Here is a 22,528-nt window from a genome sequence, read left to right on the forward strand (position 1 = left end):
TGCTCGGTTGGAGAGAGGTTGGAGAGGGCGTTAAGAGAGAGGTCATTTAGGTTAGAGAGGGACCGGAGAGGGTCCCATTCCTCTCTCAAACACTCCCTCTATGTCTGCTTCTTCCCTTTTGTGTTTGCTCCTGTACTCCTTCTGGCTTTTGTCTTGCAGGTCCGTGAGATCCTCAGTGTGGAGTTACAGAGTCTCAACAACTCTGTCTCCACCCTCTCCTCTGCACACACTCAACACAGCATAACGTGGATGGCTGTTCATCATAGGAATGGGATCCACACAAGGTTCCTGCTGCTTAACAGAAGGTTTTCCTTGCCGCCATGATGAATTCATGTTGGGTGTGGGATACATATGTATGTGTATATACGTATATATGCATATGTGTGTATCCATAAAATGAAGAGTCCGTCCTTAAGACTGCTCTACTGTAAAGTGTCTTGAGATACCATTGGTTATGATTTGACGCTATACAAATAAAGATTGATAGTCAAGCAGTATATTCTAAATTCATATATTTAAGCCATACATTATTGAAGTTTTGGAGGGTTCAGATTTTGAACTTAATAGTCTGTGGTAAAATGTATGTGTGCATGAGTATAATACCTTAAAGAGTGCTTTCAAAATGAAAAAAGTGTGACATTATACAATCTTTTTTAAATACCCATGGCTGTGACTATTTGACTTGTTATATCTATTTAACAGAAGCTCCACTCACAGATACAAAAGACTTTGGACAAATGAGTTTCACCAACTGTCAATCATTAAAATAGGAGCAGCTCCTCCATACCGAAGGTGTAAGTGCGTCGAAAATATAAAAATGGAAATATTATCTTTTTCTAGGTATAAACTAGATTTAGATTTCTACTTACCATCAAAGCCATAGTTGTAAAACCCACTGCTGAGACCAGAATCCACATCCTGATTACAAAAACAGTACATTAAAATACTGCGTTCTTTCATCAACATTAATCACGCAACCATTTCCTCAGATTACACATCACATTAAACATTTCTGAAAGTTACAGAAATCTGCCAATTTGTGAACTGAGACATTGTGATAAAGTCTCACCTCAGGCCGATGGGTTCCCGCACTGTGAACTTAATCTCATTCCCAAGCATCTGACTGATCTGTGAGAGAGCAGAGAAGAGAAAAAAGATTAACCAGCTTTGAGGTTGTATTTCATTAAATCCAATTAGGTTCTGCTTCAATGGGTGTTCGAACAAAAACTTTCAAATACAGTTAAAGATGTAATGAATACAATCATTCCTGTCACTTATATTGTAACTTAATTAGTTCTACATAGGGTTATCTACATAACTTGATAACAGTGCTGCTCCACCCTCTGGTTTTGTCTCTGTAAAATCCATACCATAATGTAACATTCTGTAATCGCCATACAAATAGAATTAACAGTCAGACCACAGAATGCCTTCAAGCATTGCTCAAAAAACCTTTTTTTAAGTGTTTAGAGGTATTTAGGTTTAGAGCCAGACATTTAAAACAACTGTGCAATTACTGTCTAAATTCATAAACACAACTGTAACTAATCCATTTTCATTAATAAAAATAATATTTTTAAACTTAATAAATATTACTCTATTTTTGATAAGGAAAATACAGGCTTTTAGAATAATGTAGGGCAGGGGTCGGCATGCTTTAGCATCATAAGAGCCATTTGAGCCTCGCCCATCAAACAATCAACAGGTTGAGAGCCACAGATCAAATTAATAATACTCAATAAATAAGGCTGAGAGTTAATTTAATTAGTGGGGATGCATAGCAACTAGTAGAGGAAATGCTTGCTCCTGATTGGTGGATGAGGTCAGAGGTGTTTTTTTCCCCCAACATTTGTTGTGTGGTTTTTTTTATGCCGTCGTTTTGTTTTGTTGTTTTTTTAATTTAAATTTATTTTATTCTAATTTATGTCTGTCCCACAGTCATATATAGAGAAAGAGAATTTAGAAAAAAAAAAAACTATGGATTTCACACTACAGACAATTATTAAAGTTATCCAAAGCTAAACCCAAATATATAAAGTTCATGATATTACTGTGCAATGAACTCAGGGTAAACAAGCATAAAAGGCATTATAGAAAACAAAAATAACGTCTTTACATCACATGTATTGGTTCTGTTTGCCTAATGTTCTCAGTGAGAGCATATGCAGGGAAACCTTTAATATAATAATAACAAAAAAAAGGATTTAATGTGCCACAGCAGTCATGGAGTAGTCGTTTAAGTGAAAAGCTGCTAATCTGAAACAGCACTTCAGACTAAAACAAATCTCACGTGTGAGGCAAGGTGGGTTGAAAACACCAAGACAACAGGATTCAGACCTGCTGTGCAGAATCTTAGGCTTGGTGATCTCTTTGAGTAATTGTTCATTATAGTTGATGGACGAGTTACAATAAGACTAATAAAATGAGACGATATGAAAACTTAGATGTCAAGCAATCAGAGACACAACAGGGCTACAAACTAACAGAGCTTTAACTATTTCAGGTTGAAGAAATGTCAAAACTGTTTTCTACAACAAAGAAAGCTTTTATAGTTGCACTGCTTCTCATACTACTCTGCTTCTCATGTTCAATATATGTTTCTCTTCCAAAACAATTGGGACACATTTAGGCATCAACTCCACCTCACCTTTAACAGTTTGCCATACCTGCACCAACATGTTGGCAAGGTTACGCATCTATGGATCACACTCACTTTCCACCCTACATTTCTGGATTTACAATATGCTCTGGGGAATCTAGTTTTTTTTTTTTTTTTTTTTATATATATATAGCTCTGGGAATTTAGTGGCCAAGTCAACTTCTCAAACAAGTCCTTTCCCTTCAACTATTCCTGAACTAGTTATGCTTTGTGGTAGCACATAGCCTTTAACGAATACTGATTCCATCAAAGGATGCATCTATGTACCTGCGTTTCCCTACGAGAACAGAGCCTCCAGCCTAACACTGCCTCTGCTGGCCTGCTTCCTTGTTATAGTGCATGCATTTCTCAGAAGAACGTTCTACACACACGGGTAATCAACCACGTGATTTAAAAGAAAACATTTTTAGGTCATTATCCTCCACTGCCCAGTGATCCTGCACTGAGTATTCTGATACATTGAACTCTGTCTTCAAAATCAGTGTTCCAGTTTAAAAATAGAGCTCTTCCCTTCCTGTTGGAGTCATGAATGCTATCACACACACTTAAAAACAAGACAATGACTCATTTTCTGTTTAATAATTTTTACAGGAAACCTGACACCAGCTTAGTTCTGTTTAACAATTCAAAGAAATCCCACAGTGAAAAATCCATTACTTTTGTCTTCATCACTTCCAATTTTAGAGTAGCTGAAAAAATTAACTTGACTGAAAAAATTGTCCAAGTGATCTATAATATAATGGATGAACACTGTCACACTACTGAAAAGGATACAACAAAAATGAGATTTGTTTTGGATGTATTTTGAAAAAGATGAATGTTAACAGAGGTTAAAGAGCTTGTGGATCAGAGCAGTGAAAGGAACATAATAGCAAAATGAGAATTTAAACATATTAAATATTATACTTATATATATATATATATATATACACTGTATATATACACTGCCAAAAGTTTTAGAACACCCTAATTTACTGAAATACTTAGCAGTGTTGGAACACTGTACATTTTGGTCTATAAATTGATTCCATGATTTCTTTTTCAACTCAAATCGCTTATTTGTTCTATGCTTTCATTTCAGAGTGCAATGATACAATAAACTGAATAATTTTTAGTAAAGAACTGGAAAAAGTGTGGTGTTCTAAAAATTTTGACCGGTAGTGTATATATTAATAAAAAGAGAAAAACTCCTGTGTATCACAGCAGCAGAAGTGTTAGTGCAACTGTGCAGGAATGAGGGCTACAGAGTTGCACCAGAGTTCAACAGTAACAGCTTCAGGAATGAAGCTTTAAATGCTCTGCAGCAGTCTTCCTGAAGGTAGATGAGGATCAGTAGGATCCTTTATGATGCTACCTCAACAGTCTTCAGTGCAGCCTTCACCACTCTCTGCAGGGATTTCTTCTTTGCCTTATAGTAGCTTCCATGCTACAGTGATGCATTTTATTAGATCTGTGTCCAACACATCTCATGAATATAGTTAAAAAAAAAGGCTTAAGAAGAAAACAGTTGCATGTTTTTAAAGCCGAACATCAGTCAGGTTTAACTGACAATTTTCTCACTAGTTTTAAATTTCAAAGCCAAAAAAAGATGGTCAAGGCAAAATGTTTTAAATCTGAAGGCTAACGCAGCTTGTGTAAACTTGTGTGCTGACTGTGTAAAACCGTGTAAACTTGAGCTGCACGTGGCCCAGGAGTCTGTAATTGAATCGCCCCACATACAACTGTGGCGACTTCGAATGGTACACCTTTCTACTACCAGGTTCTACTTTGTTCTAAGTTGAGGAACTGTAAAAGTCATTGCCACAACAAATTCAACTAAGCTCACAATCTTATTCAGAGATGTTGTCCAACACATTTCAATAGTGCTCTATTGGATGAAGACTAATTGTGGAATGACAGAAATATTTGCTCATACAGGGAAGGATATGGTAAGCAAAGATATTGTGGCTGTGTTGTTTAAACTGTGCTTCAGATGATAGTAAGAACGAAATCCAAAGTTCCAAAATCTCCTGCACATATTTTCACCACCTAGCAGCCTGAAATGAACTTCATCCAAGGCAGAATTAATACATTATTTTATGCTGTTTATGCCAAATTATAAACTGACCACCTCATCAGACCAGTCAAATAATGCTTCCACTATCATTGGCTCTGTTCAGACAGCAAGTGCTACTCCACAATTCAGATTTTTCAGAAACATCCCATTTTTGTGTGTGTTAGTTCATGTTACACATTGAATTAAATTAAACATTATTTATATAGCACAAATTACAACAATAGTCATCTCGAAGCACTATCAAAATATAAAATTCTTAAGAAAAAACCCAACAAATCCACATTAACAAGCATCAGCTACAACACCCTTTTAACAGGAAGAAATCTCCAGCAGAACTGGGCTCAGAGGTAGCAGCCATTTGCTTCGACTGGTTGGGGTTAGTGGACAGAAAGACGAGAACAGAGCGGGACAGTGAGATAGAATAGAGTGTCCCCGTGTTTTACTTTTGGGATTACGGATTCCAAGTGAGAGGCTTTCAAATGAATTGCAGTTAAGTTTAGTTTTTGGGGTGACTGACAAGCTACAGTAAAAAAAAACTGCTGCCACTCCCCCTCCCTGACCACTCTCAAGGGGAACGAGGTGATTATCATAGCTGGGAGGGCTGGCTTCATTAAGAGCAACATAATCTTTATTTTTGTACAAGGTCTCAGTGAGGCATAACAAACCTAATTGATGGTCAGTTATAGGATCACTCACTAACAGAGATTCAGATGAGAGGGATCTGATATTTAATAGTCCATATGGAGACCATACTTTTGGAATAGATCAGCATGTTTCCAAAAAAAGTTGTAGTTATTAATAAAAGTGAAATTATGGAGGATTATAAGAGGTCGAGCTGCTGTAGGAGACGGCTAAAGCATTCTAAACCTTGATTTAGCGTAGGAAGGGGACCAGAGATGAACACAGATTTTCCACACATCTCTAATACGTTAAAGAGGTTAAACTTGCTCATGGTCAGCACCGATTTACGTCGAGTGGTGTTGTTTGTTCCTACACGTACCACTATTTTAGTAACAGTTGCTGGCAGCGTGGGTAGCATTTGGTTAAGTTTATCTTAAATAGTGTGAACTGTAGCACTTGTAATACAGTGTGTAATGGCATTAAATAATCTGATGTTCCTAGTTATTGAATCGCCAATAATGAGTGAAGTTGGAGGAAAGAGAGGACTATGTATTTGTGTGGACAAGGGATGGGCAATGTGGACTAAAAAAAAAATAGTCCCATAATTTCTGGTATTTATCACGATAACAATAAAAATCATGATAAATAAAAAAACTATAAATAAATAAAACAATCCCCAACTTAAAATGTAAACAGGTTCCTTACAAACACAAATAAATCTGAATACATCAACACTAGACACATTTAAAAAGGCTACAATATCTGCTGACTCAAAGAGTTCATGAGTTGATATTTTATGGAATATATTAGTGCATGTGGGTCACTCTATTAGTGTTATTGTATGTCATTTATTTATTTCCTCACTAAAAATGAAATCATTTTCTAAAAAAAGCACATGAAAAGCACAAATAACTTCATTAGTGTTTGCACTGTTGCTGAATCTTGTTTCATTTATTTGATAATGAGTTACATAAAGTTATGGTTAATAAATAACTCTGATTTCCTGTAATTAAACCAGATCAAGCTGATGATTTAATCATTCAGTAATCTTTGGTGTAATAATATCAATAGTTACATTAGTCTAATGGGACCAGCTTTGTCTTGTGAACACGTGAAATATAATTAAAAAATATAGCGTTTCACAAGTTGGGACGGATGCATAGTGACATTATTATTTATGCTAAAATTTATTTCACACAACGTGTGATATGTTTAGCTTTTATTCTTCCATACAAGTGTTAAATCTGACCATAAACAAATAGGGGGCGGGAGCGGCGGTGGTGTACACCGTGGAGGCTCCGCTGCGGAGCTGCCACGAACAGCGCTTGCCTCCAGAGAATAATAAGTTGTTGACAAGAAACTTGTAGAGAATTTTGGCCCCTGGAATAAGGTTTTTATGGGTATTCTTGGCTAAATTGAGGGAAAATGGCCCGTGGCCCTGCTAATTTCCGACATGGGTATTTATCATTTCTATCGTGAGATGACATATTCTTACCCGTGAGAATGTTTTTGACAATATATTGTGAACGACAATATATTACAGATTAGTGTGGACCTGTTATGCTGCGTTTAGACCAAACGCGTTTTCTGCGGGATCGTTCGCGTCTGTTGGGCGAAACCTTCCGCAGGATTCGCGGGATCAAAAAATGTTTCTTTATTAGCTTCATATTCGCGTCTGAAGCGAAGCTCCGCCCATCAGACTGCCAAAAAGGCGACAGCCAGGCTCTGTTTGTTTCCACCATCAACTATGGAGGACCCCTTCAATTCACTGCTCCTTACCCTCGGAAGGGGAAGAAACGTTGGCTTTCCTGGCTTCACCAGGTTAACCAGCGCCACATCCAACTCGGTGAGCTTCACTGCCTGCTTCAGGAGCTACACCTGGATGATGACTGCTTCCAGCGGTACCTGTGGATGACCAGCGCCCGATTCCACGACCTGCTGGGTCTGATTGGCCCACAGATGTTCCAGCAGGATACCAACTACAGGAGCTCCATCTCTGCAGCCAAACGACTGTCTGTCTGTCTCCGGTAAGTTTCATAAGCAACTGAAGATGCCATGATTCATCAGACACATCTCTCAAATACACAATAAAGATAGATAGATACTTTATTAATCCCAAGGGAATTTAAAAGCAGAATTATTAACATTATTGTTTCTGGAGATACCTATTCTGGGAGATAAGGCCTGCTTTATTATTGTTTTTATCATAAATATATTACAATTAAAAAAAAAGTTAATCATTATAATAAATTATTTACTATTGTTATTTTTTGTTCTCTGGAAACCTATTCTGGGAGATAAGGCTTGTTTCATTAACAATATTTTTTGTTTTTAACTCATATATTATTAATAATTCATAAATCATTATTATTTACTACTGTTAATTATTGTCATCTGGCAACACATTCTGAGAGAAAAGGCCTGTTCTCTCTCTAATCTCTCCACCTTTATGCACACGTACACACACACCCACATTATATATATCTGATTATCAATGATCTGAGCTTTTCTATGTTGTTAACTGTGCAGGTATCTGGCCACAGGTGACTCCTTCAGGACCACAGCTAACAGCTATGGACGAGAGGTCTTCACATCGTACTTCTCTGCAGGAGCTGTTCCATGGCTAGACATATTGCACCAGCACACCCAAACGACTATTTTAAGAGCCAACCACATACTTCTATAGAGCAAACTTCCTACTGTATTAACATGTGTATAATAAATATGGAAGAATGGGGAGAGAAACATCTGTCAGCTTCATTTTTAACCAGAAATAAATAATCCAAGAAACCTCACCTCTGAAATTAATTTAAGGCATTAAAGGTCTCACAGAGAATCAATATGAGGAAACTATATATTCTTGTATGAACAAAATATATAACCTTGATGTGAACACATAGCTGTTAAGATGCATTGATAGAAATTAAAAAGAAAGCAAAAGTACACTTCAAAATGTGTTTTTAATCAACAATTCTGAAAGAACACCATTTACATTAACATTATAATACCTCAATTTTAAACAAACTATTTACTTCAATATTATAATACTTACATAATAAACAAACTAGTATAAACGACTATTCACAATGTGGTTCCTGCCATGCATAGAGTGCTGCCCATCCAGCCCAATCCAAAACCTAATTAAAATTTTCCAAATTTAGTGTTACCGGATGATAATTAAACGCAGCATTGCACTGACCGGGTGACGGGTCGCGGCTGGCCGCTGCGGAGCATCCGTCATCGAATAGGTTGACGTTGAATCGGCTTTGCAGCAGCTGTAGCAGCTGGAAAAGAGTGGTGTTTGTCGGTGGCAGAGGAAGCTAGAAGGCTGTATGGGGAACCACAGCACCTCTGTACTGCTGCTCTGAGAAGTTTTCAACGGGCTACGGAGGATCTGGAATGATGACAATTCAGTCCAATTTTCTGATTCACTACAGAGACTTGGCTCAGAGCCAAATGTTTTGCGCATGACTAGCGGGATCGCAGCTTGCGCTACAGAGAATATCGGCGGGAGCAGTCACTCAAAAGTCAGGAAAACCAAAGAAGAAGAGAAAAGCTGGGATCGTCATCGCACTGAGTGCGCAGTGCCAGAATACCAGTGTTTATGCCATGGCGTGCCACCTGTGGCATGGGTGCCAAGGGTTACAGACCCCTGGTTTAGAGTATGAACGAGGGTTGAGCCGGACACTCAGCTGAAACAAATATTCGGGATGGATAAAGCACTTTTGCCGAGTAACACGAGTCAATATCTGTGCTCGGATTGAATGAAAATCCTCATTGGTGCTGACTGTGTCTGTGTTCTGCACGATAATCAGAGTGCCCCTCCCCTACACACACACATCCTCTGCTCAGTGACGCACACAACAGCACTGTCTCTGCTCAGTCACTCAGGTTTGCGGGTCTTTTGGCTTTAACCAGTTTTATTGACTTCACGCACTGAGTGTCTGTTTCTTGTTGTATTTCATAAAAAAAGTGCAGTGCGTGTGTGGCTCAGCTGCGTCAGCCTGTAGTTTCTAAGAAGATTCTTCAAGGGTTTCATTAAATTACGCATGACAGCTGCAGCAAGTTGTGTGGAAGAGCTCACAGTGTCGAAGTGTCCTTTGGCAAGACACTGAACCCTAAGTTGCTCCCAGTGGTCGACTAGCGCCTTGCATGGCAGTCCTGTCCCACTGGTGTGAATGTGAGAGTGATTGGGTGAATGAGCTGATATGTAAAACGCTTTGAGACTGCTTCAGTGTGGTGATAAAGCGCTATATAAATCAAGTCCATTTACCATATACCATTTAAAAAAAATGGTATATGGTATATGAGGGAGGGACTTTGGAAAGTTTGGAGGCAGGGCAAGAGAGCAGCGGGGAGGAAGGGGAGAGAGGGGTCTGTGAGTCGCGGACTGAACCTTTTTAGGGTGTGCTTACACTTTAAATAAAACAAAACAATTTATCTTAAAAACAAGTACTACATGAGAGGGGGTTAAGGTGCAGGTTGAAAGTAATGAAATAAAACATGTACAGCAGGTGGTGATATGCACCTATTCAAGTTGGTTACAACATGCCAATAACCAAGAAAGACGAAAGAAAAACAGGGGTTAAGAAACCCTTTTCTTTTTAAAAAAATCGACAAAAGAAAAATGGTATCTCCTGTCTTTGGACTTTACTTTGAACTTTGGAACACTTGGTGTGATGGTCAGTAGAGACGCATGTAAACAGATTCTGATCCATGTTTGTTCAATCTGAGCTCTGACTTGTAGAAAAGTATTAATTAACTCATTCAGTGCCAGCCATTTTCAGATTTTCTACCCCCCTCAGTGCCAGCCGTATTGTTACTATGACTATCTGAAATCTGACACCATATTCTGAAAGATTGAAGCCTCTACTTTCATCAAAAAAAATTATTTGTTTCTGGCTCGTTTCGTTCTTTTGGAATCAGCCGTTGAATAGAGCAAGTTTTACACAAATCTTCAGTTTCAGAGCAAAAAGCTGAGAAAACAGCCTTTTTCTAAAAAAAAAAAAAAACCCCGTCAGTGACTTTAAAGCTATTTTTTTGCTTTGGTGACAACTCTAACATCTGAACATTGTTTCCTTATATAAAACAAAAAAAAAAAAACACTGAGACCAGGTTTTTGATAGAAAAATTATTATTATTTATCTGAGTCAGAGTTGAATGTATTTCTTACTGTATTTTGGCGTTCGTCCAAGTTTCTCTCCCGTCATTCTGCACACACACGCAACTTCCTCTTCCTCTCGGACATGCAGTGTCACTGCGTTCCCCCGTTTTTTTTTTTATTGTTTTATCTCACCATCGCCACACTATCCATGAGTTCCACACATGCTCCGGTTGAGTGTGCGCTGCTGGGAACGTCAACCCTCGTACGTAGCGCCATTTTCTGTCTCGTAAATGCCTTTCCTCCTTTTCCTCTTAGCTCTGCTGAGCACGGATGATCTCTCATCCAAAGGTGTGCTGCTACCTCCTACGTGTCACCTATTATTTTGCGATCTAGCTGACAGGCTGGGGGTATTTTGTACCCCCCCCCCGGACACGCAGGGATGACCCGTTTGGCCCGGTTAGTTGATGGTTTTATCTCACCATCTCAACATTATCAATAATCCACTCAGGTCCACACATGTTCTGTGTTAGTATGTGGAGCTGTGAGCTAATGGATACATCACAATATCACTCTGTAGCGCCGTAATCTCACTCGTTCCTGCTTCTTCCTGCTTTGCTGGGTAGCATCAGTGGCTAATCTCTCATCTAAAGGTGCACTGCTGCCATCTTCAGTGCACAGTTGGTCACTGCAACACCCCACAGCTTAGATATTGATGAGGGACCTCCGCCAGGGTGTTTTCTAGTAATCTCCATGAAAAAACCCGCTAATGTCTCGTCAATGGCACTGAGCGTTTGGATTTGAAATGACGAGTTATCTCGTCAATGGCACTGAGTGAGTTAATGACCCGCTTTAAAAACGAAACCACAAATTCAACATCCTTACCTTTTTTCCTCTGTGAGTTGCCACAGCAGATCACCGTCTAACAGTTTGATCACTGTTTAACTGAGTTTTGGACCAACTGCAAAAACAGGCTGAGGCTAGTCCACACTGAACATTACAGTCTCTCTTAAGTCAACACGTCTTCAACATCTCTGTTATGCGTCCACAGTCAACTCCAATTTTATATCACAATTCTTTGCTATCAACTGAGCACAGTCTGCTACTACCAAAGTCACAGGGTGACGAAAAAACAAAGGTATGGAAAATTCAAGTAGACATTGACCGTATCATATACATGCTGTAAGTGAAAGCAAGAGACTGGGCAGAGACGAGAGACTGTCTCTACGTTCAGTTTAAGAGACACAACTTTTTAATAAAAGGAATCCATTCCTCACAAGCTACTGTGAAGTGTACATGTGTCTGTCTATTAGACTTTACATGAGGACAGCACATTTAAACATGTTGACCAAACCAAAACACGCGTGAAGGAGTCACACGCTCACGATCTGCAAATACGACGCCCGGGGGTGGATCCGGAATGGGGATCGCCTTTTATTTTGGCTATTCTTTCCTGATAATCCTTCATTTAATGTTTTGTTTCAGTTTGGAAATGAGTTATGTATTAGGCTTAATTGTTGTAAACAAAGGTGTATATATTTTTTTTGGTGTGGTTTTTTGGGCCCTTGTTGCTTTGGTTGTTGCTTAGTGCTCAATTTAAAAAATATTTTAAAACAATTAAAAAAAATCATAACCAACTCACAGGAAGACGAATAGAGGGCTGTATTGATAATGTGACATTTTATTTTAATTTAAACTGAAAATGAATACAAACAGACCAACTAATTGTCTGTTCTTTAAAACCCAATACAATATTAGGCTTTTTAATAAAATGACTGAAAAACCAAATACAAAAAATAAATATTTGATATTTTGAAAAGATATATTTGTATATCTGATGATATACCAGGAAAGTGGTGCGCAGCACTTATGTGCACCCATGGTCACAAAACATTTGAAGAATGCAAATAAAGTAATCGTCTGACCTTTGAGCGATGTACTTCGCCCTCGTCATCCTCACCACCAACCCCAAGGATCTTCCGACTCTTCAGACGACTTATCAAGTCCGTTTGACTGTGCTTCTTCATGAGAGAAGGGTGAGGTTTAGACGCCATGGCTTACACCTGAAAAAGTGATGAAACAGGAAACAGAATTTGTCAGCAGCAATATAACACTGAATTAAAATTACATAACAGTGACCGTAAAAGATACCCTGCACTTTATTAGATTTTCTGTTTGACTATAACCTCTCACTATAGAGCCGACATCTGTGTCGAGCGACCCAACAACCCAAAAAACCCATGTGAATGTAGTCTGCAGGTCTGCTGAGAAACCCAAACCTTACAGACTACCACATAACCACTGAAACACCACACAAATATGTATTAGCTGAAACTAAAGTTCCCTGTTTACTACCCTGATTGACCTATCCTATTCTATACTCCTTTGACTTTGAATTCTTTCATAAAAATAAAGTGTTCGGATTCACAACAATTTAACAAAATATAGATAATTTCCATCACATTTTAAAGGTTTCCAGTACAGAGGATATGGGAAAAAAGAAAATCCTAAATTAAATAAATGGTACTTTTCCTGTAATTATCTTGTCAATGCAGGATTACTCGTGACTTTTGCTACATACACCAGATTTGTGTGGAGATACCACCAAGGGCTGCAAGCACCAATGATATTGACCACGGCTACCATTTTTAACCATACCTGTAGTATTTTTGTCATCTTATTTTCTTTAAAAGTCTTTCTACAGTAGAGCAGCCGGGAGATCACAAGATGGACGGACCAAGTCGAAGATTTTTTGCTCAACTTGCCCTTCCTGCACTGCTCAGGGAATCTTGGGAGATGTAGTTTGCTTCTCAGACCGACTCACTCAATAGAATCCTACACTTGCGGAAGTATTGTGATATCCCACTTGATATCATCACAGGCCACGGCATTATTGCAAGCATTTTAAAAACCAAAATACTGCATTACTTACAATACCATTACATTCCTACTCTCACGTAGTCCCTGCTGCAAATTTCTTAAAGAGCCACGTTGTCAGGATGGGGTTTTATTTTAGAGGGCAGGCAGGAGATCTTGGCCTCCCTCCCAGCAGCCTTCTGCTGCTGATTGGTCTCCAGCTACAACTGATTAACTGCTGGGTATAAATGGGGAGGCTTTGGTTCAGGTCAGTGCTGGGACAATTACTTTCGCTCTATGATACCACTTGTGAACTGGGCTTGGTTTTCATACCAGTAACTCCTGGATCGACAACAAGTGTTTTTCCCCAGCAGTTGGACATTCTAACCCTCGCTCCGTGTTCTTGGTTTGCCTTTTTGTGTTTTTGATTACTTCTGCCTCCCTGGACTGACCATGCCTCAGAAAACAATAAATATTGGAATTATGCATCTGAGCTCCGCCTCCGTCCCTGCATTTGGGTCTGCACCTACACATGTTCATGACAGAATGTCCCAGCCTTCAGCAGACCCAGCGGGACCCTCGGTGCAGGATTTTTTATTTTGCAGCGAGTTGGAGGAGCTTCTGGCTGAGCTGGAGCCCCTGCTCTCCAGACTGAAGGAGACCATTTGTCATCAGGAGAGCATGGACACTCTGATGGGAGTTTGTGTGGTCATTTGTCTTCGACCGGCTCTGGAGAGAGTCCCCGTCGTAGCGAAGACTTTGGAGAACGCTAAGAAGCAGATCAGGAGATTGCTGGGTTCTCCCTGGAATCCACTAGCTCCCAGGCCAGCTCTCCTGAGTCCCCTAGCTCCCAGGCCAGCTCTCCTGAGTCCCCTAGCTCCCAGGCCAGCTCCCCTGAGTCCCCTAGCTCCCAGGCCAGCTCCCCTGAGTCCCCTAGCTCCCAGGCCAGCTCCCCTGAGTCCCCTAGCTCCCAGACCAGCTCCCCTGAGTCCCCTAGCTCCCAGGCCAGCTCCCCTGAGTCCCCTAGCTCCCAGGCCAGCTCTCCTGAGTCCCCTAGCTCCCAGGCCAGCTCCCCTGAGTCCCCTAGCTCCCAGGCCAGCTCCCCTGAGTCCCCTAGCTCCCAGGCCAGCTCCCCTGAGTCCCCTAGCTCCCAGGCCAGCTCCCCTGAGTCCCCTAGCTCCCAGGCCAGCTCTCCTGAGTCCCCTAGCTCCCAGGCCAGCTCTCCTGAGTCCCCTAGCTATTTTGGTCAATTTACAGCCTTCAGCTTTATTGGTAAAAACTAAAGGAAGGATACCGACTCCTGTCTACTCAGTAAAAAATAAACTAAATTTTGTCCAACCTGGAAACACACACTCCCCAGCCGCTGCTTGACAACCTGAAGGATTTATAGTTCACACAGAATAATCTTGCGTTCCTCTCACACTTAATTCCAGCAAGTTCTTTCTTGAGTAATATCTTGGCCCAGAGTGACGCTGAAAAACTAATCCATGCATTTATTTGTTACATCTATACTGCATTATTGTAACTGTTTACTGTAAGGATGTCCCAGTAGCTCACTAAAAACTCTCCAGTTAATCCAGAATGCTGCAGCGAGAATACTAACAGGTACAAGAAGGAGAGAGCATACTTCTCCAGTATTGGCTTCCTTTAAAATCTAGAACAGAATTTTAAATCCTACAGTTAGCCTACAAAGCCCTACATGATCAAGTTCCTGTATATCCTAAAGACCTGTTAGTGCCCTATCATCTGGGCAGAACACTCTGCTGGTCTACTGGAAGTTCTAAATATGTCTAGAAGTAAAACAGTAGGCAGAGTGTTTAGCTACAAGGCTCCTCGCCTTTGGAACCAACTCCCAGTCTTAGTACGGGATGCTGCTACCCTCTCCACCTTTAAGGCTTAATTAAAAACCTACTTATTTGATAAAGCATATATTGTATAATAGTGTCAACCAAACCACTAAGAACAAAGCCCTAAACCTAAAAATAGGAACAAAAAGACATATTATATAGTAGAACACCAACATTACATTCAAACACAATCCACCATCTAGGGCTGGGCGATATGGCCTTTTATAAATACCGCGATATTTTTAGGCCATGTCACGATACACGATATATATCTCGATATTTTGCATTACCCTTGAATTAACACTTTGATGCACAAAATCACACCAGTATGATGATTCTATATGTCTACATTAAAACATTCTTGATCATACTGCATTAATATATGCCAATTTTAAACTTTCATGCAAAAAAGGGGATATCACAACTAAGTCAAAGTTGACATAACTGTATTTATTAAACAGTGAGTGGCTCAAACATAAAATTGTCAACAGAAAGTGCACGTTCTGTGCAAAATTGTCACAGAGACATTTCAAAACAAGACATTAGTGCAGGATGCAACTCACATGGCATTTCAAAACACAAAATTAAAGTGCACTTTTTGTACATAATGCCACTACAATATTTTAAAACAAATAGTGCCCTTTTGTGCATGTTGTCATTAAGATGACATTTCAAAACAACACTAAATTTAAGTGCACCTTTTGTGCATAATGCCACTAAGATATTTAAAAAAAAAAATCAAAAAAAAAAAAAAAAAAAAGTCCGCGAGTTTAACGGTATGGTCATTTTCAACACCGCACAGACTACAAGCTGCGATATATCGAGTATATTCGATATATCGCCCAGCCCTACCACCATCTACACATAGTCCTAACCGGTTGCTGTCCAAACAGATGCAGTTCTGCAAGGTTGCACCGTAGTAAATCCCCCACTTCTGATCCTTGTTGTATACCCACCACACTGCTTACACAACATGCAATACCATACTCATTCCACTCACACTGTCTAGCACTAAGGGGCGGATTCACTAAGATGTGAAATAAAGGATGGTAAACCAGGTGAGTCCCTAATTCCTTTGGTGGCACCGTTTCCTCACCTGTTGTGGGGAATTCACTAACATTGCAGGACTTAAAGCTGTGCTTACAGACATGGTTGACACCGCCTTATTTAACTCATTCACTGCCATTGACATAAATAGATGTAATTTCAAATCCAAATGCTCACTGCCAATGACGTATATTTAAAAAAAAAAAAAAAAAAAAAAAAAAAAAAAAAAAACGTCTAGTGCTTTCGGAATCTGGTTTCAGATTTTAGATTGTCATAATACAATATAATGTGTGGGTCTTTAAAATTCAGTCAAAATTCTCTAAAATGGCTGGCAGTGAGGGGGGTAGCTTTTCTGAAAATGGCTGGCACTGAATGAATGAAATGAACATTTTGCCCGTTCAACGTGGAGAGTGCACACAAGCACAAAATTACATATGAAGAAGTTCAATTGGAGGCTGGTGGACTTCTCTGTCTGCTGCACAAACATTTAATAATGTAGAAAATAAAATAAACACAAATGTTTTTTGTGTTTAAATGTGGGCGCTCTGCTAGAACCTTTGCTCTTAAAACAGGCAGATTTAGACAGAAACTATCCTATTGATCTGTTGATGCCATTGATTTGAGTTAATGCAGCAACAGAGTCTGTTAATCAGTCGATCAGCACCATTTGAAGATGATCTACTGAGCATCATCCAGCAGATCTGATCTCCTGAATAGTCACACACACTCTCTTTTGTGAACATTGTGCCATTGTTGCGTAAACTGCGCAGCCCATCAGCTGATTCAGGTGTGGCATCAACACGACAATAATTTTATGATCAAAATATGAAGGGAAAGACACAGGAGCTCACAGGAGCGGTTGCGTACTGAGCGACATCCATGGAGCTCCGTGCACAGCAACCCTCTACACCACAGCTACACTAGACTTCACATGCTCCGTTTCAAGTGTCCAGTTTTTCTCTCCCTCACACACACTTTACTCTGCATTTTCTTATTATGGGGCTGTTGACTATTGTTTTATTTAAACTATTTTCTTATACTAGAAAGTAGGGATGCACCAAAATGAAAATTTGAGGCGAAGCCGAATAAAATATAAACGCTTGGCCGAATGCCAAATATCGAATGCGGTTGTTACGTTTTTCACTATTTATGCACTTTTTAAATAGTGCATAAATAGCCTAGAATACATTTTTAGACATGTTTTTTTAAAGAAAGTAAATGTTTATTGAACATTCTGACATTTTTTAGATATTCTTTTCAAAAAAAGCACAACAAAGTTTTTCATTTATATTCGGCATTCAAATAAAACAAAACATGCATTCCAAAAAAGTGCATTAAAGGGAGGTATGATGAAAATATTCACTTTATAATGGTTTTGCTACAGTGATATAAATCACTTTAGCCTCATTCAGAGGGAAAAAAATTTGTAAAAAGTCAGCTTTAAACGGGTGAGTTGGATTTTGCCCACGTTGGTAGGTGATGTCACCTAACACGCCTCCTAGAATGTGATCTCATCCCTCTCCAACTATCTGACAGCTAAAACAACACTGCGGTTTAATATAGAATATATATTATACTTTATTGCCATATATGTAAATGGAAACTGCACTACTGGATGCCCAAACTGCACAACTTTTTTTTACTGCCGATCATGTTGGGAGTCACTGCTTAGAGCCCGGACCCATTGTTTACACACATCAGCTGTTAGCACTCCGTGCTAATGCTACACTAGCCTATGCAGCTTGTAAACTGAGGATGAAACGACGAAGATGTTTATGGATTCATGGTTCACAGCACTAACAATGGACTCAGTTGTGAAATTTAATGGCTTCCAACTTTAATGCGGTGACGGAGAGCGGTAAGGAGAGAGTCTGGCTGTGTTTGTGTGTGGAAAGGAGGAGCTGCTGCTGCTGGTTGTGCAGCAACATGCACACACTTTTCCGACTCTAAATCACTGCACGTTGTTTGATTGCGTCACGCTACTATTCGGTCTTATTTTTAACTCACAAACCCGAAGGCCGAATGTTACTTTTTTTTGCAATATTCGGCCACCTTATTAGCGCATACAGTGACGTTTACACACGTTTTAATACCCCTATACCTTCAGTGAATCCGCCCCAAGGTGTTTCCATGCAGAAAAACCTGTATCACTGTATTATGTTTTTCTGCAGTCTGTGCCTTTGCCTCACCCTTCTTTCTTTTTTGTTTCAGGTGTCTTGAAGCTGGAGCTGGCAGTTCCTGATCTGTGGTTCACTGCTCAACTAGTCTGGGACACACTGATGTTCTATCTCTCTATACTAGAGATGAAACGATTCACTGAACTCCCGATACGATTCGATTCACGACACTAAGTTCACGATACGATTCTCTCACAATTTATTTTACAAAATGGGTCTGTAGACAAATGATGACTGAAAAATATTCCTTTATTTTTTTTGGGAAAAAAACTAGAAAATACTGTACTATTTTCCTTTTATTTTTCATTGTCAAAAGAATCCCTTGATATTCAAAACAATGCAATTTAACTAAAAATAAATCTTGAATGACATAAATAAAGGAATAATACAAATGAAGAAGCCTATTAATTGAAATTCTAGTTCTACAGTAAACAATGCAAAACTGCATAATAGTTTATTTTCTTTTTAAAAGTGCAACTGAAAATGTATTTTGTGCCTTATAACGTATTTACATCAGATATATGTTTGGACCAGCAGAGGGCGCTGGTAACCCAGTGGTCGGTTGGCATGCAGCTAATCTAGCAGTGAAAAGAGATATGCTAGCAGACAGAGCTAATAGAAAAATGTGACTTTTACACATATTCACGTAATATTACAGATTTTCTTTCGGTGCTAAAGGGGTAACGAATCATGTATGAACATGTTTAAGAGTAGAAGGCGGCCAGAAAGAAAGTAGTAGCAGATTCCGCCCGCAACTAACACTTCTGGACAAGAGAAGGATAAATATATACAGAGCCCTCTGCTGTTTAAAAAAAGTACTGCGATTCAATTTTCACAGTATCGATGTGAACCGTGATACGTATGAATCGATTTTTAACTGCCTTACGATTAATCATTACATCCCTCCTCTATACCGTTCTGTTCTCCTCTTTCTGTCCACTAACCTCAACCAGTAGAAGCAGATGGCTGGCACCTCTGCGCACGGATCAGCTGGAGATTTCTTTCTCTTAAAAGGCAGTTTTTTCTCCCCACTGTAGCTGATGCATTTTCATGTGGATTTGTTGGGGTTTTTCTTTTTTCTTAAGAATTGTATATTTTGATAGCACTTCGAAATAACTATTGTAATTTGTTATATAAATAAAGTTGAATTTAATGTAATTACTTCCTTCCTAGTTGAACCTTTTCTTGTTCATAAATATCCTTACCTCCTTTACCATACAAATCACAACATACAACATTGTTGTTTAGAGCCTTAATGGGCTTGTGCTATTAAATGTGGAGAGACTGCAGTGGTCTTATTGATCAATGCTAATGAATAGAGTGGATTCTGTAGGGACACGCAGCAATACAATAAATCCCCATCCTCATTGACTCTGCGTTGTAGTGCTTGTCCTGATTAAAGGAGACAGTGGCGCTCACACACGTAGACAGAGAGTCCTTCTACTCTACAGAGTGGTTTCTGAATCTGAGTACATGCTGTAAGACTCTTCAAAAGAACTTTGTTCTGGAGTCTAGTAAATAGGGTAAGGAAAACCATAATTATAGTACTTGGAAGTTGGAACAAAATATGAAAAAACAAAGCACTGTCATAACAATGACCTTGGATAGAGAAACTAAATAAATCATTGACAAATACTTTGGCAAAGCTGCTTACATGAGCTAATATATTATTCAGAGAGATCTGTATTGGACAACAACCACCAGGAAGAAGGAGTCATGTTCCAGTAATGACACAACTAAAAGGAAACGCAAAGCTTGGTCTAAACAGTTAAGTGGTATTCAATATCACTTCGGTTTTTTTGGAGCTGTGACAAAAAAAAATTTGGAGGCTATCTGTCATTTTAAATGATTGCATTTCACACATTTTACCATTTTTCATATTGATGATAATTTCAACAACAAACCCTAAATAATGTGCCGATTAACTATTTTTCATCCATCTGTCCAAATTAACATACATTTTAGATTTTTTTCATTTAGATTATTTATACTGTTTTTCAAGTTATTTACCAATAAAATGAACCAAATTTACCTATTCAAATCATAGTGCTAAACAGGGAAAAAAATCATTTGAGACAGGGTCCTTTTTCAATAATTGTCAAATTTAGGTAAACAATTTAGCAAACTGGTCCTAAGTACAATTAACACCAAACAAAACTGCTGACAATGACAAACTTCAAGTTCTTTTAGTCTTTTCATTTTGCTTAATTCAAAATGAAAAACAACCTAAACGCAAAAACATTAAATTTTACGGTACACACATTACACTACATAACAAGGCAGTCTAGTGACTTCAAGTTGCTTTTGAGGTAACGCACTCATGGTATTACAATCCTACTTTAAGTAATATTTTGATCATATGCTTTGCAGCATGACACATTACTGCTTCAGCTAAATCTTTCCAGTAGAGGTGGTGAAAAAAAATCATAATCGATAAATCGTGATTTTATTATTGGCGATTATGAAACGATTCTTAAATTTCCAAAAATCAATTCTAAAAAAAAATGTGTAATTGTTATCAAAATTAGCTGGAATCATCTACTTTTTACATCTCAATAACACTTCAATATTGAAGGTGGTGTGAGGTGTTACTCAAAAGATAAGTCAAATCATTTAGCAGCTGACTGGTGTTAAATGAAAGATGAATAATCAGCAAATTCAAAAATAGAATCAATAATCTTTAATAAGCAGAGCAGTAATCTAACCCGACCAGAACCTGACAGGCATTAAGATTAGTGATCCACCGAAAATTCGGCCACCACAAATTTTTGACTTAAAATGGGCCAAAAATGCATGTTAGGTTTTCGTCCGAAAAACGTATTCACCAAAACAACACTGCCAAAAAAAGATGTAATGACGCAAGCAAACACAGCAGTCAGCGCATGTCTGTATATGAGCCAACGTGTTTGTGGCGTGGCCGTATTTCAACACATCTGAGGACTAAAGCGTGTTCTAAGCAGAGGTTTGCACGGAGTGTAAACTATAAAAAGTACACACTCAAGTGTCATTTATGTTTCTGTGTAACGTCAATTTATACAATTACAATTATAGGTGCACCGATTTCAATTTTTGACGATCCCGATTCTTCTTCTTTTTAAGGGCATACACCTTGAATGTTCCAATCTTATTTTATTGTAAAACATTGAACAATATCCATAAAACAATACAAACATGTTGTTTTAACTGCACATGAGGTAGTTATCTCAAATATAAATTAAAAGTTTAGAACATTGCTGGGCAAAATACATTTTACACATTTTAAACAAACTAAACGTGTCCACCAGGTACAAAGCTGTTTTCAGATCTTTGCCAAAAATAAAGTGCACAGCAGTATTTTGGTTTAAGAAATAAAGAAAATCACAGGGTTTGGCATAGATGATAAATAATAATCTACAGGACAAACTAAAAAAACATCTTAAACGACAGGTTTCCTTGTAGTGCAAAAATTTAAAAAATGTGAAAATGCAGCGGCTTTGGGGATATTTAAATGTAAAAATATCAATTTAAAAATAATCTGTAACTGTTTACAAGATAAAAGCTCCTAAAAGTCAAAAATAATAAAGTGCATCATGTGTAACAATTTCATAAATCAACGGGTAATGACAGAATGAACCTAGCAAAGGTTAGTTGTTCTCTCACTTATTTCAGTCTCTTGTTCATTAGTGGAAGCTTTTTATTCATGTACAAAGCCATGAACTCCACTGTTTTCTTCATTGTCGCTTTGCTCCTTTCACTGCTCATAAGCTCTAACAACAGTCCACTGGCTGTTTGCTCCGTTAGCTATAGCTTTAGCTTGATTTCTAGCTTCAAATACTCCACACTCAGCAGTGTGGCTGTGTCTTATAGTGAATGAGGTAGTTTGCTGCCCCACCAGGATTTATTTCCGAGTTACAGGAATTACAAATTGCGATCCTTTTTTTGTGTACTACTGCCGAACTGCGGACATGCTAAGCTAACCGTGCCTTCATGACAACTGTTGTTGTTATTCTGTGTAGCAGAGGCATGCGCAGCACGGACATGCAGACATGACCTGGTGGGCGGGCCTGTCTGTCCTCTTCTGCTGTGAGTTGACTGTCGCTGACTTTAAGACGCTTGCGGAGGTTAAAAAAAAAAATCGGCGGAAGAGAGCGGTTTCATATGCAAGAATCGGCCGATCGCCAATAC

At 38.8% G+C, this 22,528-nt stretch overlaps 1 protein-coding gene across 3 annotated transcripts in view; it reads right to left on the minus strand.

The window, feature by feature from the left end:
* Positions 1-22,528, minus strand: part of LOC114466230 (tumor protein p53-inducible protein 11-like) — a 70,110-nt gene that overhangs the window by 11,880 nt on the left and 35,702 nt on the right. For all 3 annotated transcript variants that reach the window (XM_028451828.1, XM_028451826.1, XM_028451829.1), the window contains exons 2-4: positions 12,363-12,500; positions 1,070-1,128; positions 870-918 (exon numbers count right to left, since the gene is read on the minus strand). In XM_028451828.1, coding sequence (XP_028307629.1) covers positions 870-918; positions 1,070-1,128; positions 12,363-12,491 — 237 coding nt within the window. In that variant the 5' untranslated portion in view covers positions 12,492-12,500. The remainder of the gene's footprint in view (positions 1-869; positions 919-1,069; positions 1,129-12,362; positions 12,501-22,528) is intronic.

The sequence above is a fragment of the Gouania willdenowi genome, chromosome 6 (assembly GCF_900634775.1).
Source record: "Gouania willdenowi chromosome 6, fGouWil2.1, whole genome shotgun sequence".
In the NCBI taxonomy this organism is placed as follows: Eukaryota; Metazoa; Chordata; class Actinopteri; order Blenniiformes; family Gobiesocidae; genus Gouania; species Gouania willdenowi.